A 27,017-nucleotide genomic window follows, 5' to 3' on the forward strand; every position below is an offset into this window, starting at 1 on the left:
TCTAATATCTGCAGGGGAAACATTCTGAGACCCCCAGTGGATGCCTGCAGCCATGGACAGTACTGAGCGCTGTATGTACTATACTTATTCCTAGACACACATACCTATAGTAAAGTTTAACTTACAAGTTAGGCACAGCAAGAGGTGAACAATAACTAATAATAAGATAGGATAATTATAACAATGTAGTATAATCAAAGTTATTTGAAACTTATGAATGATTTATTTTTGAGTCTTCCATTTAGTTTTTTTTTTTTTTTTTTTGAGGGTTTGGGGATGGAACCCAGGGGCATTCAACCTCCAAGCTACACCCCCTGCCCTATTTTTATTCTTTATTTTGAAACCAAGTCTCACTGAGTTGCAGAGGGCCTCACTAAGTAGCGGAGGCTGTCCAAGAAGTCCAAGAACCATGATCCTCCAGTCTCAGCCTCCCAAATGCTGGGAATTACAAGCGTGCGCCACCACACCCGGCTCCATTTAGTATTCTTTAGACCACAGGTAACTGAAACTTCTCATAAGGAGGACCTGCTGAATGGATTTTTACACATGAAAGGAGAGAGAGAGAATAGTTACCACTGGCCTGGGCCAGAAATCCAGTGCAAACAAAAGAAAAAGCAGCAGTTAGACTAAAGTGGGGCTCTAGGTTGGAGCAGAACCCCGACCTTCCTGGGAGGGTGGGTGAATACATCAGTGGATGGCCCTCTATATCAGGAAAATGACACTTTCAAAGCTGTCCCTCATTGTTCAAACACACCTGGAGTGTGGGTGAGAAGAAAGTTGATCATGAGCAGGAAGAAGTACAGCAAATTGAGGAGAGAAGCCTCAGGTGAAAGTAATACACGGGTTTCTTCTTGGCCCAAGTGTGAACCTTCCCAGATCTTGATTTCTTCCATCCCTAAAGTGATGCAATTGAACTAAACAAGATTTCTAAGCTCAGGAATTTCTGTGAAGGAATGTCACTTACCAGACTCTGCATCCTGCACCTCTAGTTAATGTTTAATGATCTGCAATAAATTTGGGAGTCACATTAGTGATATCCACTTCCCGACTGTGACAAATGTGCTTTCTAATTATCCACTGAGAGAGGAAGAGCCGGGGAAGAAATGAGCTGAGGACTGACAGGAGGTTGTAGCAGTTTATGTTGTACTTTCACCTGCTTTGTCAAGTGGTGACCCATTAGTCTCACCGCTGAAGAGCAAGTGATCTGAAAGCGGAACGGCCGCTCGGCTGCTGCTCCCTCTGTGCTATTTTCCCTGTCTGGCTCTCGGGCCCACACAGGCACTGACTTGCTCCTCAGAGCGTAGCGTGGGGTAGGTGGCCATGCTTCATGGAGGAGGAAGCAGAGCCTTATTGAGGTTTCGATAGTCAGCCCCAGGTTACAGATAGCAAATTCAAGAGATGATAGCCCATGTGACTCAACCCAAACAGCTCTGAGTGTGGCCAGCGAGAGACAACTGTGGATGGACTGACAGACCTGAAAGGACCTTGGACCTGGGCAGTGACATCTATTTGGACCAAGGCAACTGTCTCAGTCCTGCTTAGTGACTTCAAGCAAATCAAGTATGTGACCCTGAGATGGTTCCTCATATTCAGAGGAAGGATAATACTTCCTCTCTTGGGTTGTTGAAGAGACATTGGAGCACCAGCTTCTTAGCAGGTGCTTTAACAAACAAATGAATTAGAAACATCCATTCCTTTCAGGAAGAGGAAGGATCGATCACCCAAGATTCTTGAGGTCCACGGGCTCTGTCCCTGGGATTCCGCAGCAGCCTCACCCTTTTGGCCACCCTTGCTTTCTTCCTTACCTCCAGCTGGCCTGGCCCCTCTTTTTCTCATTTCATCACACTTCCAAATCTTCAACAGAGTCTGTGACTGAACGGAAAGCCAGGCCTTCCTGAAAGGCAAGCTTCTGAGCTTCCTCGGCAGCTTTGTGGCTTTCTGAGAGAAGACCAGCTCTTTGGCTGCCAGGAGTCCCCAGGGAAGGTCTTGTCTGCTGAGGCCCTGTCTTTCGTCTGGCTCCAGCAGACATCACTGCCTGCAGACTCCACCGTGCTGAGGTCCCCTGGGCAAGTACACCTTGAATGTGGTCTCAACACAGGACCTGATCACAGAGGCACGTGCACTCCCACCTGAGCAAGACAGAAACCTCTCTGAAACTCCTGAGAAGGGCCACACCCAGGCTGGAGTTACTCATAAGCCAGAAGTGGCAATTAGTTGGGTTCTCTAAAATAATAACTCCAAGATGCTGGCACACAGTGGGCTGGTGCTATCCAGAGAGGAGCTGCAGAGTGGGCACTGACTGGCCCGTGTGGAGAGGCTGCATGCCTGAGCCTGTTGAATCAGGTCCCAGGAGTGGGGAGACCCCTGCCAGGAGCCATCGCCATTGCTTCATGCCAGTCAGCAGAGGCCAGCCTTCATCTCTCAGCCTTGCAGCTCCTTACATTATCATTATCCATGCTGAAATTAAGGTGGACCATGTCCACGAGTACTGTTTCCTTAGGATGACACTCGCCCAGCCTAAATGTTGCTCTTAGGATGCCTTCTCCACAATTTGGACCTCTAAACTCTCACAAAATACTCATGTAGATAACCATCCTTTATAGGATTTCTCAGTACCCTGTTTGGGGTTGTGAGAAGTACTAGACAGGCAAATCTGAAGTTAGTGTTTCATAGTTATATACATAGAGAACTCTAGTATAAAAGTAGAGCAATTTTAACATGAAAACAACTTTTGGGATAAGAATATTTTTTTAATGTATTATAAAAAGTTCCCATAATATACATTTTATGTATCTACATATATCTAAATACACACACACACACACACACACACACATATATATATATATATATATATATATATATATATATATATTCACATATAGAATGTTCCTTATAGAAAATACAGATGGGCAAAAAAGAAAACTCATCTACAACCTCATTCCCTCCCCAACAATTATTAACAATTTGAGGTATATCATTCCAGTTTTTTCCATACATAACTTTTTTCCTCCCAAAGAAATGATATTCTACATAGTAGTTTAGAACCCCTTTCCCTCTTCTCCCTAAACATAAAATATAGGGAAAATAATCTACACATTTCTTACTGGTTCCAAATCATGGGTATAAAATTCCATTCCCAGCGAGGCATGGTAGCCCACACCTATACTCCCAGCTACTCAGAAAACTAAGAGAAAAGGAATCTGCCTTCGAGGCTACCCTAGGAAACTTACTGAGACCTTTTCAAAATTAAAAAAATAAAAAGGGCTGGCTGAGTGATAGAGCACTTGCCTGGCATGTGCAAGCCCCTAAGTTCAATCTCCAGCACCACAAAAAGTGCACTTCCATTCCCTTGTTCTTCTGCAATTGTGGTGTCTTTGGGACCCTTCTTCATGGTGTGCTTTGTTGGCTGCAGTCTTGTTTGAGACTTTCCTTCTTATTTAGGTTTTTCTACAAGTTCCTGTGTCCTTGGTTGTCATTTCTTACTGTAATCACTGAGAATGCATGGAATAGAGTTCACTCTCCTTTCTGTATTACTTTTTTGACTTGAAAGATCATGTAACCACAGGTGTTTGCACAGTGTATACACTAAAAGTAAACAGGATCTCAGTTGAGGCAGAGGGTTATGAGTACAGTACTTAAGGTTTTTGAGAGGAGAAGATGACTGGTATGTGGTTAGAACATGGCCTTCAACCTAGATCAGTGTTTACCCCTTAGAACTAATCTAGGTCATTAGGCCATCTCATTCTTTTATAGGAAATGCAATTTTTAAAAAAATCAAAAAATGACCTCATCTTCACATATCAAGAGAAATTTCCCAGCTGTCTGCTGTCCCCAAAGTGTGAGACCTGTCTTGGATCAGATGTGTCTCTCTTTTCTCTACTGCTTAGAGTTTTAAATAAAATGTAGTCAGTGTGGGGAGTGAAATGATTGTGTAGAAAGATAAGAAGTCTGAAACTTTAGCAAAGTCTCACTGCTGATATCCAACATGCTGACTCAGTTAAGAAATTGAGTTTGGGGTTAATTCTCCATAAATGTGCATCGTATATCATCTTTCAATTCCTTAGACTTGTGAAAACAATTTTAACTACAAATAAACTCACAAGCAGTGTAAATACAGGAAGCCCCCACACACAGGGACCGCCCTTTGGTAAGAGCACTTTGGGCCCAGATGAGTCACACTTAGATAGTTTGCATCTGTGAGGTTCATGTGAACTTTGAGGCCACCAGACCTCAAGGCAAAAATAGATGCTGTTCAAAGACTTTTTAGCTTCCAAGAATTATTCATGTGGAAACCACATGAAGATTTTGATGTCCATGAAAGAAAGACCTCACAACTAGAATGAATGATTCCAGCCGAATAGGAGACAATGATAACTTTTTTACTTATGATTGAAGGATACAATTGCAATTAGAATACATTACTTTAAGCTGGGCATAGTGGTACATGCCTGTAATCCCAGTACTTGGGAGAATGAAAAAGTAGGATCACAGGTTTGTGGCCAGCCTCGGCAACTTGGTGAGACCCTGTTTCAAAATAAAAAAATAAAATAGGGCTGGAGGTATAGCTCAGAGGTAGAATGCCCTTGAGTTTCATCACACACACACACACACACACACACACACACACACACACACACACACACACAGAGGAATATGTTACTTTAGGATCTAGGAGTAGTTTCAAACACTTGGCTTTAAGCATCAGAGTTTAATCTTTTGAACAGGAAATCGTGTTTCAAATTACAGTGGATGCCTCTGTTGATAGCTGTCTACTTCCTCTGAACCTTGCTCCTAAATTGCACCAGGCTGGGGCTGGAAAGGTTTGCATGTGGGAAGTCTTCAGTTGCTTTTCACCTTTGAGAAGTGGTTGTGAATGAGACACGCCAATGGGAATAGGATCACTGTGTTCTGAGAGCCTTTTGATCTATGGAGTGTGTGGCTTTCTTACTCATGCTAACTGTTCAAAATGTAAATTTGAACAAACCCATAGCAATCGAGACACAGAAACATGGGACTTGAGGGACAGTGTTTCCCCTAAGTGTATTCTGGAGTGGTGTTATGGTAAGTACCTGTCCAGTAACGTAGTTGTGAAGACACAGCTTGAACCTTGCCCCCAGAAAAACAGACATCTGAAATTAGTGTCTCTGTGATGGCACATTTCTGGTGGGTTTACTAGAGTGTGTTTTCTTTCATTGAACTTACATCTTCATTGATTTTTTTTCTCTCTTCATTTCTGTGAAAATATAAGTAGAAACTGGTTTATTTTCATTTTACAGTTTGAAGAAGAAGTTACATCCTAAGTAACTAGTTGTCTAGAGCTTAAGATATTTTTTTATGCACCTGCAATTTTTTTTCTGGGTGTACTAGTTAATGATATGAATATTTCCCATCCATCCTTGTGTTAAAAGTGGGAATGATATTTCTACTCTTTCACAGAAGCTGAGTATCCATTTGTGGCATGACTAAACCCAGAAAAAACAGGAAATAGTTTCATGATGTTCTTCCTCCTTTCTCTCCTCTACTGTCTACACACATATATTCAAACTCACAACCCACCTTTACCAGAGTGACAGGCCCTCTAGACATCAGCATTGTACAAGAACCAAGCAGTGCCAGTTGGCCCCTCCTCAGCCACAGGTCTCTCTACAAGGCCTTGCCTGGGAGTTGCTGTTTTCTGTTCACACATCCTTTCCCCAACCTCATATCCCCATAGTTTCAATTGTAGCATCGAGGATCCTTTATGAACTGGAGAAGAAAAAGATGCTTCCTCTTTGAACCTTTGTAGGGGGTCTCTTTGGCTTACTTTAAACCTTTGCTGGCATCACATCCCCCTCCCAAGTCATCCTGACTAGGTTCAACTGGTTCCTGGTTAGAAATTCTGGTTTCTCCCTCCTCTCATTTCTGCAGCTTGAGACAGAGATGTCTCTCATAGTTTTTACCCTCTTTTCCTCAGCTCCCTTCAATCAGTTCCTCCAAGAATCAGATACCCACCCTCCTTTTTTTTCTACCTCCTGCTTTTTTCTTAGATTTCCCAGTAAATACCTCTCTTAGACAGATTTTCTGTCGCTGTGACCAAAATACCTGACAAGAACAGCATAGACCAGGAAAGGTTTATTTGGTTCACAGTTTTTGAAGCTTAGTCCATGGGTGGCCAGCTCCAAGGCAGAAACCACGGAGACAGGGTTTGTGGCAGAGGAATGCCACTCAACTCATGGTAGCTGGAAGCAGAAAGAGACAGGAAGGGGCCAAGGACAGATATAGTCCCCAAGACCCGGCCCCCAATGACCCACCTCCTCCAGCAGTGCATTCCTCTGGACTATGCTGCGCTAGGGACATGTTTTTCAACACATGAGCTTTCGGGGGACCTTCCAGACCCAAGCCATAACAATGCCCATCACCTTTTCATGACCACCCAAGTAGCACCAGCGCAAAGAGGTCTCAGTATTCCCTGGCATGGAACTTCTTGTTGATGACAACCCTTCCCTCAGGAATTTATTTGGTGTATTTATTTCCACATTTGTACTTCATTACACTTGAAACAAACACCTTTTTAGCCAGGTATCATCATACACTCCTGTAATCCCAACTATTTGGGAGGCTGGGGTAAGAGAATTACAAGTTCAAAGTCAGCCTAGGCAACTTGCTAAGAATTGTTCTCAAAATAAAAAATATAAAGGTCTGAGGATATAGCTGAGTGATAGACTACTTGCCTCTTATATGTAAGTCCTGAGTTCAATTCCCAGTCCCACACACATACACACACACACACACTGAGATTATAAGCATGTGCCACCATGCCCAGTTTATAGCTTTTAAAACACAAATAAACCATGTGAAGAAAGGAAAGTCATCATATCTCTACCACCCAAAGATGACAACTCACTCATGCACCAGTCCTTCAGATGTCAAAAGGCACCATTTAAACTCTCCAGGCTTCTCATCTTTAGAGTAAACATCCTGGTCTCCTTCAGATAATCAGCTATAGGAGCCCCTCATCACAGGATCTCTTTCCCTGGCCCTGTTCTTGTGATTTCCCTAGTCACACATGGCACCTCGCAGACCTGAACTGACCTGTGCAGTATAAAGCTGCACCCCACCTTGTAAGACAGTATTCTCTGAGCTGCCCTCACCTTCCTGATAGCTATGCTATAGAGCCGAATCACAGTTGAATGGTTTATGGACTGAAACTTTAGTTCTGGAACTATTTAGAAGGAGAGGGGGAGAGAAAGAGATTGAAAGAGAATACTGAAAGAGAAAGATTAGTAAAGATGGTACTTATAGCCAGGTGAGGTGGTGCACACTGGTAATCCCAGCACTTGGGAACCTGAGACACAAGAATCACAGGTTCGAGGCCAGTACATGGCACCTTAGTAGGACCCTGTTTCAAAATAAAAGGGCTAGGGGTTTAGCTCTGGGGTAAAGGATTTGGGGTTCAATCCCCAGTAAGAAAGAAAGAAAGACACACACACACACACACACACACACACACACACACACGACTTATTCTTTTAGGGACCCAGGCAAACCAACAGTAACCATAGCTCTCCTTACTAGCCTTACTAGCCTTGTTTTATGACCTACCCTAGAATCTTACTCCAGTTAAATTTCAGGTCTTTCCTCTTTTGTTTGCAGAATTCATTGTTTCTCTTACAACTGGACATGACTGACTTATCTCTAATCTTTGGACATATGTCTTCTTCCCTGTCATTCACTCTTGATTCCTATCAGCCTGTGAAAAACTCATGCTGAGGACTTTTAGCACTCCAAAATGTGGAAGGCAGAGTTTGATTCCTTTCCTTACAGCAAGTTCCTCCTCTATAACACTTATCTCTGTTGTCCTTAGTTTTTTACTCATGGTTAAGCCCCCCACCCCCACGCCCAGTCTAATAGGGAGACTAGAAATGAAATATTCCTTCTGCTTTGTCATCCATCAACACTATGCCTTTGATCTCAAGCAGCCAATAATATCTGTTTCAAACTTTTCAGTTTTTCAAATAAAACTACAGTGGATCATTTCTGTTTTTCTAAGTACAAATCTATTCTGGGTTTAGCATTGTAAACATTTTTGGTAAGTCAGTATGACTGACCATCCTTAGTCAACTTCCTATTAGAAATAATAGGGTCTTCAGTTAACCCCATATTAGTATTTTGAGCATTTTCCAATGAAAAACTATAATATCCAAAACATTTCTTCTCCTGAATGTCAACAAGGTTTTGTGCATGGAACCTTCCCACTAAGGATGCCAGAGAGGGGCAAGAACGTTCTGCAGAGATAAATTAAAACTCAACTTGAGCCAAGCATGGTGATACACACTTGTAATCCCAGCATTTGAGAGGCTGAGACAGGAGGATCTGGGTTTGCAGATAGCCTCAGCTACTACTTAGTGAGAGTCTTTACAAGTCAGTGAGACCCTGTTTCAAAATAAAGAATAAAAAAATAGGGCTGGGGGTGTAGCTTGGAGGTAGAATGCCCCTGGGTTCCATCCCTAGGACCACAAAAAAAAAAAAAAAAAAAAAAAAAAAAAAAAAAAGATTCTGGAAGGTCAAGGGAGGGATAAGAAACTTTATAGCTGAAACCTGGACCCTCCTAGCAATCCCTAGCAATCCAAGAAGTCAAACAGAGAAAGATATGGACAGAGGATAAGGCAGAGGAACAGACTTTATAAGGAATAAACTTTGGTCTTAAATCCCAGCACAGTCCTTTTATGAGCTGGGCTGGAAAACGTTTCTTTTCTTTAAGCTAGAATCAGGCCCAGGGCATGGAACCAGCACAGCCTGTTTGCCACTTTACTTCTAATCCTGGTGATGAGGGAAAATCGTTCCATAAAAATAGCAAACATAAAATGATACCAAAAAGGGAGAAGATCCAGAACTTCAAATCACAGCTAGTGAGATCAGGGTAGCAGGTGTTTGCTTACCTGGCAAACTAAAGAGAAGAGCAAGAATGGAGAAAGCCAAAGAGAAGGGGGAGAGAGGGAGAGACAGCCCGGCTTCCTCCCAGGCCACCCAGCCCCAGTCTCAGTTCCTTTCCTTCTGCTGTGCACATCAAAAGAGAAAACTATCACGGAGAGATGACTTAGTGTGCCTTTTCTCTGCCTTTTCATCACGCATGGCTTCAGGAGTGGGTGATGAAGGTCTCAAGAGTGAAGTCCACTGTGTCCCTAAGCCATATCTCAAGGGCATCCCTCTCTGAAGCCCACCCACGTGTGGTGGAAAGTGAAAGGCTGCTAGATGCTCACCTTCCAGTGAGCTCTAACCATCCTTACATAGAGACCCGGTCTTGGAGAATGATGATATATGAGTATGTTACAGACTCAGAAGAGTCCTGCAACAAAGCAGAGTGTTTCCTGACACTTTGAGAATGGTGTATCTTATTTTGGTGATTTTATCACTCAGAAGAATATTCCTTTGGAAATATTTTAGAGGTCAACCTAGATTCACTGACTTATTCTGTAAAGAAGAGTTTGTCAGATATAGATAAGAGAATGCACGAGGGAACAGACCCATCGTGCTGTGTTCTCATTGGCTCTGTTCTCAGCCTTGCTTCTCTCCTTTCCTTCTCTGGATGCATTCCCTGGAACACTCCTTTCAGTTCCATAGCTTGAGCTCCCATGTCAGCTTGACTCCTCTCCAGTCAGTCTTGCTGGCCCTCGCCTCATTCCTGAGCGCCGCCTCCACATTTCCTGCCATGTAGTCACTGGGCTTTCCTCCTGGCAGGCCGGGCTTCACCAAGCCCACAGCACAGTGCTCTGTCCTCCAGAGTCTCTCTTTCTTTCTCTCCTGTCACTAATATAGCATCATCACACTCCACTGCTCATGCTGGACCCTCAACAAATATCCAGGCTGCTGCTGCTGCTGCTGCTGCTTCACTTTTCATTTTAGACAAATGCAAGAGCCTCGGGTAAATTATGGGTCAAGTAGAATTTCAACAGGGAAAGGGGATTTGGCATGGGAACTTTATATACAGTTTGTCAAAATAAAATTATGAATCACAGATATGCTTGGAAAAGGGTTAAAGAGACTCTAACATTAATAGTAGTAATAGAGCTGGGTGTGGTGGCACACAGCTATAATCCCAGTACTTGGGAGGCTGAGACAGGAGTATCGAGATTCCAGACTAGTCTCAGAACTTAGTGAGACCGTTTTGAAATAAAAAATAAGCCAGATATGGTAGTGCCCCCTTGTAATCCTAGTATTTGGGAGGCTGAGACAAGGAAGATTGCAGGTTCTCAGCCTGCCTGAGCAATCTCATGAGGCTCTCTGCAATTTAGTGAGACCTTGTTTCCAATAAAAAATAAAATAGGGCTGGGGGTATAGCTCAGAGTTAGAATGCCCCAAAATCAGTCCCCAGTGAGAGAGAGAGAGAGAGAGAGAGAGAGAGAGAGAGAGAGAGAGAGAGAGAGAGATTGGAGATTGAGATTCTTAATTAAAGCTATTTATTAAGAGAAGCCAGAGTCATGCATTATGACACACACCTGTAATTCTAGTACCCAGAGGTTGAGAAAAGAGGATCACAGATTTGCAGCCAGCCTCAGCAATTTAGTAAGGTCCATAGCAACTCAGTGAGACTCTGTTTCAAAATAAAAAAAATAAAATAAGGTTGAGATTATACCTCAAAGGTAGAATGTCCCTGGATTCAATCCCTAGTACCACAAAAAGAAAGAGTAGAATGCGCCAAGTCTTCCCTATTAGATTATGTTCAGTGTTGTCATGGGGAGATCTCAATACAAAAATGGAAATGATGATGAAAATCAGCGTACTATTTTATCATGAAAGCCTAAGTGAGGTCTCTAAATACAACATGCCAACAATGGACTATTATCAATGTGTGTGAAATAACAAAGCTTCAAGTAATTGGTTATTCTGTTTGGCTTTTTGGACAGATGCGTTTCCTTTAATGACCCATTTAGCAGTACCAAGAAGCAATATTTACGGAAGTCCTTTTCCACATCAACTCATGTAGTTTAAAGAAAGTGGTATTGTCCATTTATAAAGTGGGGAAAATTGAGTTTCACTTTTTCAGCATAGTTAGTCCATTATATGAACAAGCTTTTGGACTCTAAGCCTAGATCACTCTCTACTACTCCAGCTCCAGCTCCCATTCCCAGCTGAATAGGTTATGTTCAGTGGATGAGAGATCGACTTCCCAAACTATAGAGTAATGATCCTCAGGAAAAGACCCGTCTTCTGGGTCTGAGTGGCAGTGGCATCTAGCCTGTGTAACCTAACAAGGAGCCACAGATGAGCCACCTTTCAGGTGGAATATATAGCTCATTTTCAACAGGGGCATGCATAGCAAAGAGGATTCTCTGTTTACTTTCACAGTGAAGTTGCAAGACTTTCTCAATCTATTGTACAGTCCATGTCTAATAGTTCATGAATCCAGTCTTGCCTCCATGCGGCAGATGGAGTCTCTGATTTATAGCATCATAAAGAAACAACAGTGAGGGGCACCTCAAGATTCTTGGCAGGTAAATACAGACAAAGCTCCTTCACGTCCTTTTGAAGAATCACAGGAACGGAGATCTATGGCTTTCTGTCAGATGTATAATGTGAAGATCAGGAAATTCTTTTCCCATTTCAAACCATAGAATTTCACTGATTTGATTTAAATAGAATTTCCTCTTGTTTGTTTCCCTCTGAGCATGAAGACTGGTCACCCACCATCCTCTATTCAAAACCATTTCAAATGCGGGGAGCAGAGTGTGATCAAACCATTCCTCATTCTTTCCTTCAGGCAAAAATGCCACAATTGCTTTAACTGCCTTCTGAGCATCTGTTTTCCACCCTTTGAATTGTTTTCACTTCTCTTCTTGGGGCCCTGTTCAGTTGCTCCCATTGCATTACTTCTTTAAAAAGGACAGAATTGGACAGAAATCTAACAAGGGTGTGACGAATGCAGAGTATTAGTAAAGAGATTGCTTCCTGGACTCTGCATCCCTGACCTGCCTGGGCACACAAGCAGTGAGTTATTGTATTCATCAGCCATTTAAAACAAAAGAAAAAAGAAAGAAAGATTATCCTGCTCCCAAAGGTACTGCTGTGAAGAGAGAAATACATGCTTTTGATGGCCTTACCCAGTCTGACTGCTTGCTCTAAGGAGGAAAATGTGCTCGCCTGGGGACTTGGGAAGTGGTTGTGCACATTTGTGCCAGGAAACTGCACAGTACTGTGGATTTTAAACATCGACCCTGCACATGAGAAGAAGAGAATATGTGCCCTCTGACGCACATGGAAACAAGGCATTAAGTGTCAGTGCATGTGTTGGGATCTGAGAATACAGCCAAAAACTTTTTCTAGCGAGGTGGTTTTCTAACAGTGCTAAGTAAAGAAATCACTGTGGGATTTTTGGAAATAAATTTATTTGAACTCCAGTCCTTTAAGAGAAAGTTTTAAACCCCACCGATTAGGGATGTAAAATGGTACAGCCCTTTGGAAAACCATTTGGTGGTTCTTTGAAAGTTAAACAGAGTTACAATATTACTCAGCTATTGACTCCCAGGTATATACCAAAGAGAACTGGAAAGGTATCCATACAAAAATGTGTGCTCAAATGTTTATAGCAGCATCATTTGTAACAGGTAAAGAAAGATGGAAAGAAAAGAAAACACAAGTGTCCACCAACTAATAAATAGATAAACAAAATGTGGCATATTCATAGAATGGAATAGCTTTCTTCTATAAGAAGGGATGAAGTTCTAATGCATGCTATTATGTGGATGTACCTTGCAAATGAATGCTTAGGGAGTGAGATTAGTAATTTTAAAACCACATATTGTAAAATTCCATTTGTATTAAATGTCCAGAATAGATTAATCCATAGAGACAGAAAGTAGATTAGTGGTTACTGGAGCTAGAGGGAAGGAAAATTAAGAGTGACTTCTAATATGGGCAGAGGATGGGGTAGTTCTTTTTTGAGGTGATAAAAATGTCGGAATTAGATAATGAGGGTGGAGGGACTCTAGACAAGGAAGGAGAAACCATAGATGAGCAAATAAGGTGACCTAACTGAGGGGGATTAAAGAGGAAACGAGGGGGCTGGGCATGGTGGCACACACTTATAGTCCCAGTATTAGGGAGGCAGAGACAGAAGGATCGCGGTTCGCAGACAGCCTCAGCTACTTAGCAAAGCCCTTCACAACTCAGTGAGACCCGTTTCAAAATATACAAAAGACTAAACCCAGGCATGGTGGTGCATGCTTGTAATCCCGGTGCTTGGGAGGCTGAGACAGGAGGATCTCACAGGTTCAAAGCCAGCCTCAGCTATTTAGTGAAGCTCTCAGCAACTTAGTGAGACCCTATTTCCAAATAAAGTATAAAATAGGTCTGGGAGTGTAGTCCAGAGGTAGAAAAGCCCCTGGGTTTCACCCGCACCACATGCAAAAAAAATTAAAAATTTAAAAATGTAAAAATTAGAAAGACTAAAAAATAAGACCAGGGGTATAGCTCAGAGGCAGAATGCCCCTGGGTTCCATCCCTGATGCCCCCCAAAAAAGACGGGACAAGGGGAATTCCTTAATGTTCATGATGTACAGTCACAAACATCAAAGTCAATCACTAAGCCAAACATAAGGAGGGAAGGGGGAGGAAATGGGGTGGGAATTGGGGAAGGGCTAAATGAGTGATGTGTGCATGTATGCCTCTACCATCTTGTACCCCATTAAGATGTATGACTATAATGTACCAATAAAAAAAATTTTTAATTTAGTTTTGACAAATATATAAAGCTATACAAGCATCACTATAAAAAAAAATAGGTAACGATGGTGGCTGTACAGCCTTGGGAATATACTAACAAGCACTGAATCATAGACTAGAATGGATTTCATTTAGGTGGGTGCTATTCCTAAAACAATAAACTACCCTATCATTAATTTACAGATAAACAGCCCCTTGACTGTTTTGTTTTTGTTTTTGTTTTTTTTAAGAAATAATAAACCATTGAGCCTGGGGATGTACTCAGTGGTAGAGCACTTGCCTAGCATGTGCAAGGCCCTACATTCAATCCCCAGTTACACACACACACAAAGAAAAGCAATTACAAGCACTTTGAAAACTAGTGTCTCTGAGGCTTTTGCCTGATCTGGATGACTTTGTGCTGGTGCGCTGGGTTTGCGTGTTGCTAGTATAGCAAGATGTTTGTAAAGAATGGCTGTTTATGACACTGAGAGATTTGGGAGGCAACATGAATACAGACCAGGCTGGCTGTGAGGAAAGCAAGGAACCTTTGACTCAGTTATTTCTCTGCGAGTGGACGCTTACTATTGCTGCCACTTAAACATCCGAGCTTCCCTTCCCTCCCTCATCCATTTCTTGTGGCTATTTTTTGCCAAGAAGCTTAATTGTGCATGTGAGGTCTTCTTCAATAAGTCATCGCATTTGCGCACTTTTTTTGGTATCCTTTCTGAAAATGGGATGACTAGAAACACCCCCAAATTAACTCCCAGCTCTTGGGATTATATTTTTCCCTTCAGCTATTTTTTGACACACCTAATTAGCATCTGCAGCCTGGCTGTCCTTGGGCGGTGGTAACCCCGGGCTTGCTCTGCCGGCTGCCCTGCTTTCTCTCCCAGCAGCACATCTCTAGTACTTTTGAAGGAGAAGGCTGCTGCTGTCGCATCTGAACAGAATCCCCAAGGTCTACTGCTCCCAGACAGAATGGATGCCCCCCCCAACCCCACATACCTTGGAATTGATACACACTGTCAGAAAGGGTTTTCCGAATGGTTTCTCTTTGTCACCTTGTACCAGATTTTCTCCTCCATTCTGAAAATGTGCAGCTTAATGTTGCGTTTCGAATCACTTTCAGCTGAAAAAGTGTGTAATGGAATCAGGACATCCCATGAATACTCTTAACAGTGTCACCAGTGCCTTTTGTTTGTGGCCATGCCTTCCAAGGGGACTGGTGACAACAGGGAAATTACATTTGGGGCCTTGCTCCATAATGGGTTCCTTGTCCTTTTTGATTTAAGAGATGTACTAGGGGTGACTTCTCCATCATGGGGCTGCTGTATTTGGTTTTTATTTATTGGAATCTAAATTGTAGTGATTGCCACCTCCTGAGAAGTAGTGACTGCGGTTCTTGTTGGTATTTCCCCACCCCCTGCCTGTCAGGTTTCCTTTCAAAAGCATTTCAATTGAGACCTGAGAGGTGCCTAAGAAACCATCTAGTCTAACCCCGATTTCTCGGCAAGGACATCAAGGCTCAAAGTTAAATACAAGCCCCAGGTAGAGCAGGCACATAGAAATTCTGATTCCCTGGCCAGTGTCCATCACAACACACGGCCTCACCACCCCTAATTACTCACATGGGAGTGGATTTCCTCCAAAGACCTGAGCTTTACAAGCTAGCCTTTGGCTCACAGTCTGGCATTGAAAGCTTTGGGGATTATAACCTCCCAGGTAAACAGTCAGAATGTACTACCCAAAGGGGAAGACTGCAGAACAGTCCTCCAGTACACGTGGGTGCCATACCACAGGGGTGGCTGAGTGCTGAACCTTTGGGGAAGCTCTGCCCTATCAGGACTCTCAAAACACAGCCCCAGAGCACTCTACATTGCTGTCCAGCAGGCCCCATGCTGCAGAGGGAAGAATGTAAGATGAGACCAAACAAGTGGAACAATTTGGGATGGATTCTGGCTTTGGGTGTGAGCTTGATCCCTGCCCTTTGTCTTGTGTGGAGGATTTTAATGCCATTTACTCCATAAACAGTGACTCCTAGATACTGTTACATGCTTTTCAGAACCAGCAGCCTGGCCATTTTGGATTTCTTCCCCACTGTTGCTCCATAGAGAGGTTCTATCTTTATTTTTTTTTTTTTTAGCTTGCCTTTCACTCTTGCCTCTCTCTCTCTCTCTCTCTCTCTCTCTCTCTCTCTCTCTCTCTCTCCCTCCCTCCCTCCCTCCCTCCCTCCCTCCCTCCCTCTCCCCCTCTCCCTCTCCCTCTCCCTCTCCCTCTTTCCCTTCCTCCCTCCCCCCCTCTCTCACACACACACACACACACACACACACACACACACACATACACACACACACACTTAAATAAAGACTTATCCTGAGACTGAAAAGCAATATGTTTATTAATTGTCCCCATGCCATGTATACACACACACACACACACACACACACACACATACACACACACACACTTAAATAAAGACTTATCCTGAGACTGAAAAGCAATATGTTTATTAATTGTCCCCATGCCTCTCTGTAAAGTCGTGTGAGTGTGGATTTGGGGGTTTTGTTTGGTTTAGCTTGAGAAGCAAACCAGAAGGTTGCCCACTTGGCTCGCGCCCCAGCAGAGCAGGGTGCTATCAGAGCATCCTGCATTTGCTCCACTTGATTTTCCAAACATCATCTTCCTCTTAACACTCAGTTTGTCATTCCTTTTCTTGAACCTGGACTTTCTAGTTGTAATTGATGACATAAAAGCTCTGCTGTTGTTCCAAGACAACGTTATTCCATTTAGTAAAGGTTAGAAATAAAGAAGTTGAATGAGCTGCCATTCAAACCTAGTAGCTTTGGTGGGGGGGGGGGTCCCTTCCAAACCTGACTTTTCTAGGAGGAGGAATATACATTCATACCAGAATAGATAAGCCCTGAGTGCCCACAGGGAACTGACTCTAGGGCATTACCCAACAGGACAGCCAATCTGAAGATGCTCGAGTTCCCTTTATGAAATAGCATGGTATCTGCATATGACCTATACACACTGCACACTCTCCTGGATACTTCTTTTGGGGGGAGTGGTTGCTAGGATTGAGCCCAAGAGCATTCTACCCCTGAGCTACACCTCCAGTCATTTTTATTTTTTATTTTGAAATAGGGTCTTGCTAAGTTGCTGAGGTTCTAACTAAGTTGCAGAGCCTGGCTTTGAACCTACAATCCTCCTGGTTCAGCCTCTCAAGTACTGTGATTACAGGGGTGCACCACAGTGCCCAGCCCTCTCATATACTTAAAATCATCTCTACATGACTTGTTATACCAAATGTAATGTAAATTCTTTGTAAACATTTGTTATACTATACTGCTTAGGAAATGATGACAAGAAAAGCAAGTCTATGCACGTTCCATACAAACATAGTTTTGTCCTTTTTAACTGTGTGTGTGTGTGTGTGTGTGTGTGTGTGTGTGTGTGTGTGTGTGTGTTTGTGACTAGGGATTAAACACAGGGTGATCTGCCTCTGGGATATACCCCTAGCCTTGTTTTATTTTTTATTTTGAAACAGGGTCTTGCTAGTTACTACATGCTGGCCTTAAACCTGCAATCCTCAGAGTGGGAGTGGGCTCTCCCATCCCTCTGCCATGTATAGATCCCTGGGGGGGGGGGGCTGTCTGCCCTGAACTTTAGAGGTGATGTGATGCTTGGAAGCCTGCAGGGAGTGAGTGCAGTGACTGAGTCGGGGTTAGTTTTACTTTACCAGAATCAATGATTTTTAACACATAGGAAATGCCCCTGTTGCTACTGAATAAGTCATGCATGGATATATATTGTCAGTGCCTGTGGGCATCATTTTAAGTCAGTCCTCAGGTCCCTGGGAAATGTTTACATCAGGCCAATATCAATGTTTAGGCCGAGGGCAATTCATACATGTATGATGATGTACAACATATAAGACTAATAAGAGCTGATCATCAGCAGAAGGGGCTGAAGTCACAGTCACCCAGTTAATCTCTCAGAACCTCTTTTTATACTTTTTATTTTTAGTACAACTGGCAGTTCTCAACCTACTTTTATGGGTCTCCTCTTAAAACAAAAGGGATAGAGAAAAGTACAAAACTATTTTTAGGTTTAGCTGCTTTGTGTTTTTATGACAAATCGAGTTAATGGCTCATGACTTTTTTTTTTTTTAATTTTTGGTTGCATCTAAGCTTCAAGTATTGACCGCTGAGAGGTGGAGGGGCCACTGGGTGCATCTTGAGGACTGGGCTTGGGACACCAGGTTCATAAAGATTGCTAATGTCGCAAAGATGAATCTTCATTTAGGAGGACTCCAGGGAATAGGCGGTCAAATCCAGACAGAGAAGTTTGTCTTCAAATTTACAAAAGAAACATTCCCTAGAACAGTCAAATAATACCAAGATAATCAAAAAATTAGCCATCTCTCCCTTTGCCAGGCCTCTCTTGTCAGTCATTCAAACATAATTCTTTATTATCAAGCTGCCAGGAACCTGAGCCATTAGGACAGTGAACCAAACTGTGACTGACAGTCACAGTCAACCCTCCAGTCGCTCTCTACAGGCAGGCGGTAAAGGGAGAGTCTGGATGCTGGTGCTGCGTGGTCCTCCACAGGACGGCACTGGAGAGGACAGAGGCCACTGGGTGAGGGCCTATTAGAGGATGTGCTGCCCTAGCAGGAGGCGGGAGAGACTCTGCCTGATAGCTAGGAACTAAAGGCTTATGCCATTGCATGAACCAGGGGATGGGGGAAGGAAAAGTACTGAGTGGAAAAGTACTGAGTCAGAGTGCAGAGAAGTGTTTCAGCCAGGCTGGGCTAGGAAGTCAGGTATTTGGAGAGGGCAGAAGTGAATCTTTGGGGGTAACTGCAACACGCTGGCTGCTATGAGTCTGGGCGGGGAGAACCTGTCTGGCCAGGCCTTTGGGATTGCCTGTGGCTGAGCCTAAAGAATCACACACAGGATTTTGCCTGGAATCAGACTCCACATAAATGGGATTTCTGTTGTTACAGAAAGAGATTGTTCCACATATCATTCTGCAACCTGCTTTATTTTTCTTCACCTAACCCATTAATAATGATGCATAATTATTTTCTTAATAATTAATAAGTAATTTATCTAGCTCACAAAACATATACTTCATTCTTTTTGTTTAAATAACTGTATAATATCATATACTCTTAACCAGTCCATTTAACAGTTCCCCTTTTGATATTCAGTCTATTTCTTGTCTTTTCTACAGCAACGTCAAAGCATGAATTCTGTGTGTGTGTGTGTCTGTGTGTGTGTGTTACTAGAGATTGAACCCAGGTGCATTCTACCTCTGAGCTACAACCCTAGCCCTATGGGGGTTTTTTGGTTTGTTTTTGTTTGTTTTGGGGTTTTTTTGGGGGGGTTGGTTTTTTTTGGGGGGGAAATAGGTTCTCACTAATTCGCATAGGGCCTCATTAAGTTGCTGAGGCTGGCCACAAACCTGCACCCTTCTGTCTTAGCCTTCCAAGTACTGGGATTACAAGCATGTACCACCACATTAGCTAATACATGAGTTCTTGTATTTAAATCCTATGTACTGAGGGTTTTTTTAGTATCCATTCCCAAAAGTGGCATGGCCTAAACCATTAAATATATAAGGAGAGCCAGGCGTGGTGGCATATGCTTGTAATCCTAGTACTTGGGAGGGGAGATGGAAGGATCACAGTTTGTGGCCAGCCTCAGCTACTTAGTGAGACCCTCTGCAACTTAGTGGGACCCTGTTTCAAAATAAAGAATAAAAAATAGGTCTAGGGGTATAGCTCATACGTAGAATGCCCCTGGGTTCCATCCCTAGTAGCACTAAATAAATAAATAGAATTTTAATAAGTCTTAAAGGTATAACCATTCACAAACCCATTAATTATAAAAATAATGTTGTTCTATTATCCTATAACAACTACTACATAGTGTTGATTTTTTTAAAATGTTTGCCAATCTGAAGAACAAAGTTATATGTTACTTTAACTTGCATTTTTTTGGACTAGTAAGAGTTTGAGCATCTTTTCACAACTCATTAAATATTTGCATCTTCCCTTCTATTAATTGCCTAATCAGATCTTTTATCAGCTTTTTCTCTCTTACTTGTTTGCCAAATGCCTTTTGGAGGTTGTCAGTCCTACTTTGAGGACATCACATTGAGGTGAGATGTAACAGGAGTTAGTATGATCTCCTTAAGAGAAATTACCAAAACAATCAAATGTTTGAAATGAACTTCCCATTTTTACCATTCTTGACTATCTAACATTTTAATGAAGGGAACACAAAGTAGATGTTTTTGACTAAATATATAACATTAGGAGATAAAAGCAGCAAAATTTTCTGGGCGTTGTTCTCTGAACTCAAAACTCTCATTGGTGAGGAATAAGTTTGCCCTCTCATGGGACTCTTGTACTGGGTGAGGGGTCATTCTGAAAACTGTTTATATCTTTACTTGATCTTCTCCCATCCTTGGAGTTGAATCATAAGAACACATCAAACCTTATCATTCACCATGTCACAACCAATACCCCATCCATTACACTTGTCTCACTCAACAATCTCACTGCTATAATCCAAAACAACTAGCAACACAACTTGGAGAAAGGAAATTATTTGTTCACAGTATTTTGGAGACATTAGGTCCAGTGCACGTGAGGCCAAGGTTTGCATAACTCAGCGCATTCCAGTCTGTGTGAATGAAAGGCTCTCCAGGACCTTGGGAGACATGCTTAAGAACCCTCCCCTCTCTCTAGGTGTAGGATACAGATGAGAGGTGGTTGTCATCTGACAGAATCACCTAATTCCTAGAAACTTCTTAATTAATCTCTGACCATACCCCATAGGGAAATGGAATGTCACCCCATGACATGGTAATATTCCCAGTTCTGGGGTCTCAGGCCTGGGCATATGCCCAGCTCTCCTTGACCCTCCTTGCTTCCACGGCTTGCGTTTTGTTTTGATCTTAATTTTTCTTAGGAAATGCATCTCATAAAATAATGAAGGAGATACAAAGTACAGAGGTCTAAGATGAGAAGAGGTAACTTTAAAAGCATTTCTCTACTCTATTGATTATTTAGTATGAGATTTGTTGGCCTTTACATGAGCTCTGCTTCCTTTTGAACTCTTTTGCTCTCACTGTCCAACTCCAGATTGCAGACCAGCACTCTGACAAATTGATCCCCACATCAGAGGGGATAAAAGAAAGAAAGATCAAAAGGAATCCAGGGACCATGGATGAAGAGGCTCCACAGTGAAGGCCTGGGAGGGTTGGCAGGCAGATCTGCTGTCATCGTTAATCCATGGTGTCTCATAAAGGAAGAGCGTGGTAGTTCACCCAGAAGTGAAGAGTGTTCTGTGCATAGATGGATTCGGATATAATTAACAATTTAAGAAAGTAATAAGCCAGGATTATACCAGCAGTTATGTTGGAATTGAATGTAGGTATCTCATGTGTGAATTTGGAAATGTGGTGGTAGCTGTGGTTCATTGCTGTGTTTGCCTCTTTAGTCTCCTAAGGAGAGCATCCCTGGCCTTCAAGTCATGTCTCAGTGACCATATTCTTTTAAGCCTGTTGGCTTTTTGCAGAAACAATGAAAAGTCAAGGATATTTAGAACTCAGACTCAATACAACTAATGTTACTAAGAAGTCTCATTTAGGGCCTTCATATGGGATAGTTCTGTTGATCTACCAAAGTTCAGCTTACTTATCCTTTATCTGATCACTTACTTTAAGCAAATGGCTATTGCATGTCTGTCCATGTGCCAGGCACTGAGCACTAGCAATTCAGAAGCAATGACTTAGGCTTTACCTGGAAAATATCCTCAGGATAGTTAGAAACAGGCATAGAAACCAACAAGTGCAACCAGGTCTGGTAAAGACTGTGGTACAGCCATGCATGAGACTCTATAGGATCACGGAGAAGGGGCATTGAACATAGCCCAGGGGGGTAGTGGAGGGCATTGCAAGCTGACTCAGAGGACATTGGGTTGATTGGTAGAAGGGAAAAGTAGATGTGAGAGGAGTAACAGGAGTGAGGCTATAGCCAGACATATCGTCAAGAACCAAATAATGAAAAAACTTGGAAATGCCAGGAAGCTAGCAAATGCTGGGGTCGGGGATATCGCATAGTGACAGTGATGCTCAAAACCAACTGGTGGTATGTTCTCTATTATTGTTGTATTAGTCCGCTTTTTAATCACTATGGCCAAAAGACCCATCAAGAACAACTTAAGAGGAGGAAAGTTTTATTTAGCTCATGGTTTGAGAAGTACAGATCATGGTTGGCCATCTCCAAGGCAGAAAAATTATGGCAACTGCATGTGGCAAAGGAAAGCTGCAGGCTTGTGGCAGCCATGAAGCAGAGACAGAAGAAGGGACCAGGGCAGATACCAAGGCCCTACCACCAGCAACATACTTCCTCTGGCCACAGCCTGCCCGCCTACATTTACCACTTAGTAAGATCATACAGATTATTAATCCATCAATGGATTTATTCACTGATGAAGTTAGGTCCCTGATTTAATTATTTCATCTCTGAATGTTTCTGTATTACTAGCACATAAGCTTTTCAGTGGAGTATTCCATGTCCAAACCATAACATAGTGGAAGAAAAAAAAGTCAATCTTATTGAAGTCAAGAGTAGACTAGGGTTAACAGAGGCTGGGAAGCATACTATCAGGGCAGCTTCCTGAGCATGTGGCTTGCATAGTCACGCAGAACCTCACTCTCAGGAGGACCCTACATTTTATTTAATGTCCTAACATTGCCTTCTTGAAATTATCAGATTTTTAACAAGGGGCCCTTCATTTATATTTCACACATCTGAGATTAGGCAGCCAGTCATGCCTGTAATGGCCTGGTGCTGTGAGCTGTAGTAGGGCTGCAGTATTGTTTAAGTGAGTCATGGCGCTTGCCTTAAGAGATTATGGGATTGAACATAAAACAGAAAAGTCCTCAGCTATAAAGTGTGACATGTTCTTTATTAGAACTACCAGGTTAAGGGAACACATAGAAGAATGGAACCTAACCTTAAGGGCTAAGAAAAGGAGATTTCCCAGGAGGAGAGAGTAGTGAGACATAGTTTTAGACCTTTCTGTTGCCTTCACTCCCCTTTCAGATTTACCAAGTTTCTCCATCCTCCATCAAACCTTTAGGGTAGTTACTAACTCTCTTAGGGTAGTTACTCTTAGCTGATAATTAGAACAATGACCATGAGGACTAATGCACAGTAATGTGTGAATGGTGGGTATCACTTTTAAAGGGTGCATTTTACAAGTGGTTATAGGTTTATAAGAAAGAACCTTTAATTTGCCACATTGTAGGCAGCATAATTAAAGAAGTGATAAAGAGTATTGCAGCAAGAGACCTCTTCTTCCTAGAATTAGCTTCCCTAAATATTTCCATTTTCTCACAATTGTCACTTCTGAAACCATAAATTTCCTAAAGGTCCCCAAGATATCTGTAGTCATCCTTCCCCTGCCTGTACCCACCCCGGCATCAGTTCCTATGACAGCAGCAACTGGGGCCCAGGTGACAAGGAACTAGGGTTGTGACAGCTGATGCCATTATAAGGCTTTTCAGGTCCAGGACTGCCTCTCCAGTTGCGGGAGAGAGGTGCCTAAGGGCTTCTTACTAGGAAGAAGCAACATGCCCTGGAAGCACGGAGGTATCTGCCCAGAGCTGAGCTTCTCAGAGGCATATTCTGTGTTTGTGGGCTTACACTGGAAGTGTGCCAAGTCTCAGGTCTCAGCTCCCTGGTACCAAGGAGCTCTTTGGTTGGTATAAAATGCAATTCCCCAAGCCACTTCCATTTGTCACAGAAATAGCACCTTCTGCCACAGCCAATGGATCGATCGCTGGAAAGTGGCTGTCAGGAGCCACTTCAGAATCAAAATGTCTGAGAGCAGGAGGCGCCTCTGGGACTGGGCCCAGGAACAGTTACTCCACAGTTATCAATCCTGCATCCTCTCTTTTAAACTTCGGCTTTGGGAACTGTTTGTCATAAGTTCTTGAGCAAGTGATAGCTCTTGAGCATATGTTTATGGAGTGTGTGAATTTCCTGATCCTTAAATTGAGATGAGAGTGGCTATCTCTGGGCCCAGGATATTAGCCTAGAAACTCAAGAGTCTAGGTGACAGTCTCAAATTTTAATGTACTTATGAATCATCTAGGGATCTTATTACAATGCAGATTCTGGTCTAGGAAGCTTGGGGTGGAACCTGAGACCTTGCATTTCTACCAATCTCCCAGGTAAGGTCCATGCTGCTGGCTCACTGATCCTCTGAATAACCAAGACCTGGAGTCTCACCATTCACTGCATCAAAGGCTAACCGCCTGGGACCACTTAAAGTTCATTACAGTTAAACAACACTCAAAATTTAGTTCTTTGACTGCACTAACCACAATTCAAATGCTAAGAGCCCACATGTGGCTCCTGGCTTCCATCTTGGACTGCACAGAAAAGGACATTTCCATGACCGCAGAAGCATCTTGTGGACCAGAGTGCACCTCTGTGGCATCATTCAGCCCTCCATCAGTTTATTCATTGGAGATTTTGTTGTGTGCTGAATAGTTTGCTTGGTGCTGAGACATTTCGTCAATGGTTCCAGCTAGCAGAAAAATGTAATCAAAGTAATAGCTAGCCAGAAGGCAATACACTGAAAATAGAGATACCTCCACATAGCAAGGGATCCAGCATTGGTGACAGCAAGCACCGCAGCTCAGGTGGGAGGAGAAAGCCTGTCCTGGCATTTTGTGTGTGGTCTGAACCACACAACGGTTGTCACAGTGTCGGAGTTCTTCTGAGATCTGCTGCTGATGATGACTTTTCACTTCACCATTTCAGGGCCATAATCATCAGAAATGGAGAGATCATCCCCATGTCTTCGGAATTTACCCCTGAGACTGAGCGCCAGCGACTTCAGTACCTGGTAAGAGACATGTAGGTCTGACGGAGAGCAGCGGCATCAGGGAAGGCATGAGAGTTGGTGGGAGGAATGCGATGTGAGAGCCCGCCCACTGCAGTCAGATGCCATATGGTATTAACTCCCCCACACATACCTTCTGGATCGCATGTCGTGGATCCGTGTGTAACGACACACGCCACCTCCATGGATTTATTACCAGGGATGATTGTCTCCCATCTGTAGCCAATTGCAGACAGAATATGCTTATTTCTTTTAGCAGCTTGGTGTGCATGACGTGAAGTGCAGTCATAAGACTGCATGAACCTTCTTCCTTAGCAGACTGCTCACTCTCCCTCTGCAGGGGCAGGAGCTTGATCCTCATTCCATCCTGAGCAGGAACCTCTGCCCATGTGCAGCGCTGAGATCCAGCCCACACGACACCCCTTTGTGCTCAGATAGCCTGTCTTGAGGCCCTTTGGGGAAGGTACAGGTGTCAGGAAATCTCTTTCAACTATGGAAATAAGTTCTCTTCAAAAAAAACATGCTCTTTGGGGTGAAATCATGAGAGGGCTACAGGAGGTCTGTGCTTCCCTCTGAAATCTCAGGTTTCAGGGAAACAAGACAAACTCACTTCCCTGTCTTCAGATTCTAGGGGTTGTGATAGAACTAGAATCTCACTTAAAAGTGACTGGTAATCAATTCAAGTTACTTTAGGACCAACATTTCTGGGAACTACATGTGAATAGTGATCTATAAAGGAAATTCTTTTCTCTTTTTCTTTTTTTGGGGGGGGGAGTATGGGAAATTGAACCTAGGAATATTCTACCTCTGGCCCTTTTTTATTTTTATTTATTTATCTTTATTATTTATTTATTTTGTGTGGGGGTGGGTACCAGAAATGGAACCCAGTGGCTTTCTACCTCTGGGCTATACTCCCAGACCTATTTTATATTTTATTTGGAAACAGGGTCTCACTGAGTTGCTTCGAACCTGTGCGATCCTCCTGTCTCAGCCTCCCGAGTGCTGGGATTACAAGTGTACGCCACCATGCCCGGATTTCCTTTTTTTTTTTTTTTTTTTTTAAGAGTCATTCTAGGTTTCCCACAGTCTTGCTAAATTGCTGAGGCTGGCCTTTACTCCTGTCTCAGCTTCCCAAATACTGGGATTACAGGCATGCAGCACCATGCCTTGCAAGGAAATATTATCTCACCAACAGGATTTAATTTTAAACTACAGCTCTAGTAGCTTAAGTCTGCTCTTAGGAAAAAAAGAATTTATCTATACTGCTCAAAAAGTATTTTGTTCACAGTACGTGTGAATGGTCAGGATTTAATTCCTTTGGTTGGTTGAGAAAGAAGCTGCACACTTTCCCTCTAATCTCTGTCTCTGTGTGTTTTCTTTTTTAACTAAGCCGTATTGCTGTAACTAGTTAGCTAGTATATAGGACAGCAGAAATCTCAAGAAAAACAGTGTTTCACTCTTTCACTGTGCAGTGTTTTATAGTCTTTCTGGTGATGTCCTCAAGTGGACAGACTTGAAGCCACGGTAAGGAACCTAGACTTTAAACCTCTGCATTGACTCCAGACATCTAGATAGTGGAAAGGATCCTGTAGTGGCCCACAGACGATCTTCATTCTGGTCCCAGCTCTGTTACTCCTTGGCTCGATAGTTCTGTGCAAGTCTCTTAACCTCTCCAAACCTTGGTTTATCACTTGTAAAATGCAATGCTAGACGAGAGAGTCAGCAAGTAACTTTGAGCTGGAAGGTCCCTCCAAGTAGAGCTCATAACATCTGGCCTTTTTCCTAGTCTGATTTTCTCCAATCTGTCATCCAAGCTTATGTAAGTGATCTTATCATGCACGTCACTCCCCACCTAAAAGCCTTTGACTGCCCACATCAGCATGATATGCAGGCCACACTTGGTGGCGCATTCCGAATCCTGCTCACCTCACCCCCAGCATTTCACTGTTGCCAACACCCCATCCCCACACATCCCAGGCTGTAGCCAGATAGTGCTCTTCCATTCCCAGCAGTGTCCCAGTTTCTCTGACCTCCATGCCTTTGGAAATGTGCTCTGCCTAGATGGCATTTCCCTTCTCTGCCAGAATAGCTCCTCCTTATCCTTTGAGATTCATGCACAAACGGTACTTCTGGGACTGCCCCCTATCCATCCTGGGGAGTCAGTCCCCGGTACTCCCACAGCAACATCTAGAGGCCTGCAGTGCAGCTCAGCACAGAGAAGATTCTGAATCAGCATTGGTTGGTACGTCCAAGAACGCTGGAATGCTGGATTGAAGCCAAGCACTGCCTCCCCCTCTGCCCTCTTCCCAAAACACATAATCACAGGGCTGATGCGTTGCCTCCCACTCCCACTGTACCCCATCTTCATCACCCTCTGCCCCTGTGAAAACCCATTCC

General features: G+C 43.1%; 1 protein-coding gene across 1 annotated transcript in view; it reads left to right on the forward strand.

Annotated features, from left to right (window-relative positions):
* Positions 1–27,017, forward strand: part of PPM1H (protein phosphatase, Mg2+/Mn2+ dependent 1H) — a gene marked incomplete at both ends in the record, with an annotated part of 281,266 nt that overhangs the window by 166,320 nt on the left and 87,929 nt on the right. The window contains one exon of the mRNA XM_080705408.1: positions 24,539–24,623. Within this exon, the coding sequence (XP_080561534.1) occupies positions 24,539–24,623 (85 nt within the window). The remainder of the gene's footprint in view (positions 1–24,538; positions 24,624–27,017) is intronic.

The sequence above is a fragment of the Muscardinus avellanarius genome, assembly GCF_963383645.1.
Source record: "Muscardinus avellanarius genome assembly, chromosome: 11".
In the NCBI taxonomy this organism is placed as follows: Eukaryota; Metazoa; Chordata; class Mammalia; order Rodentia; family Gliridae; genus Muscardinus; species Muscardinus avellanarius.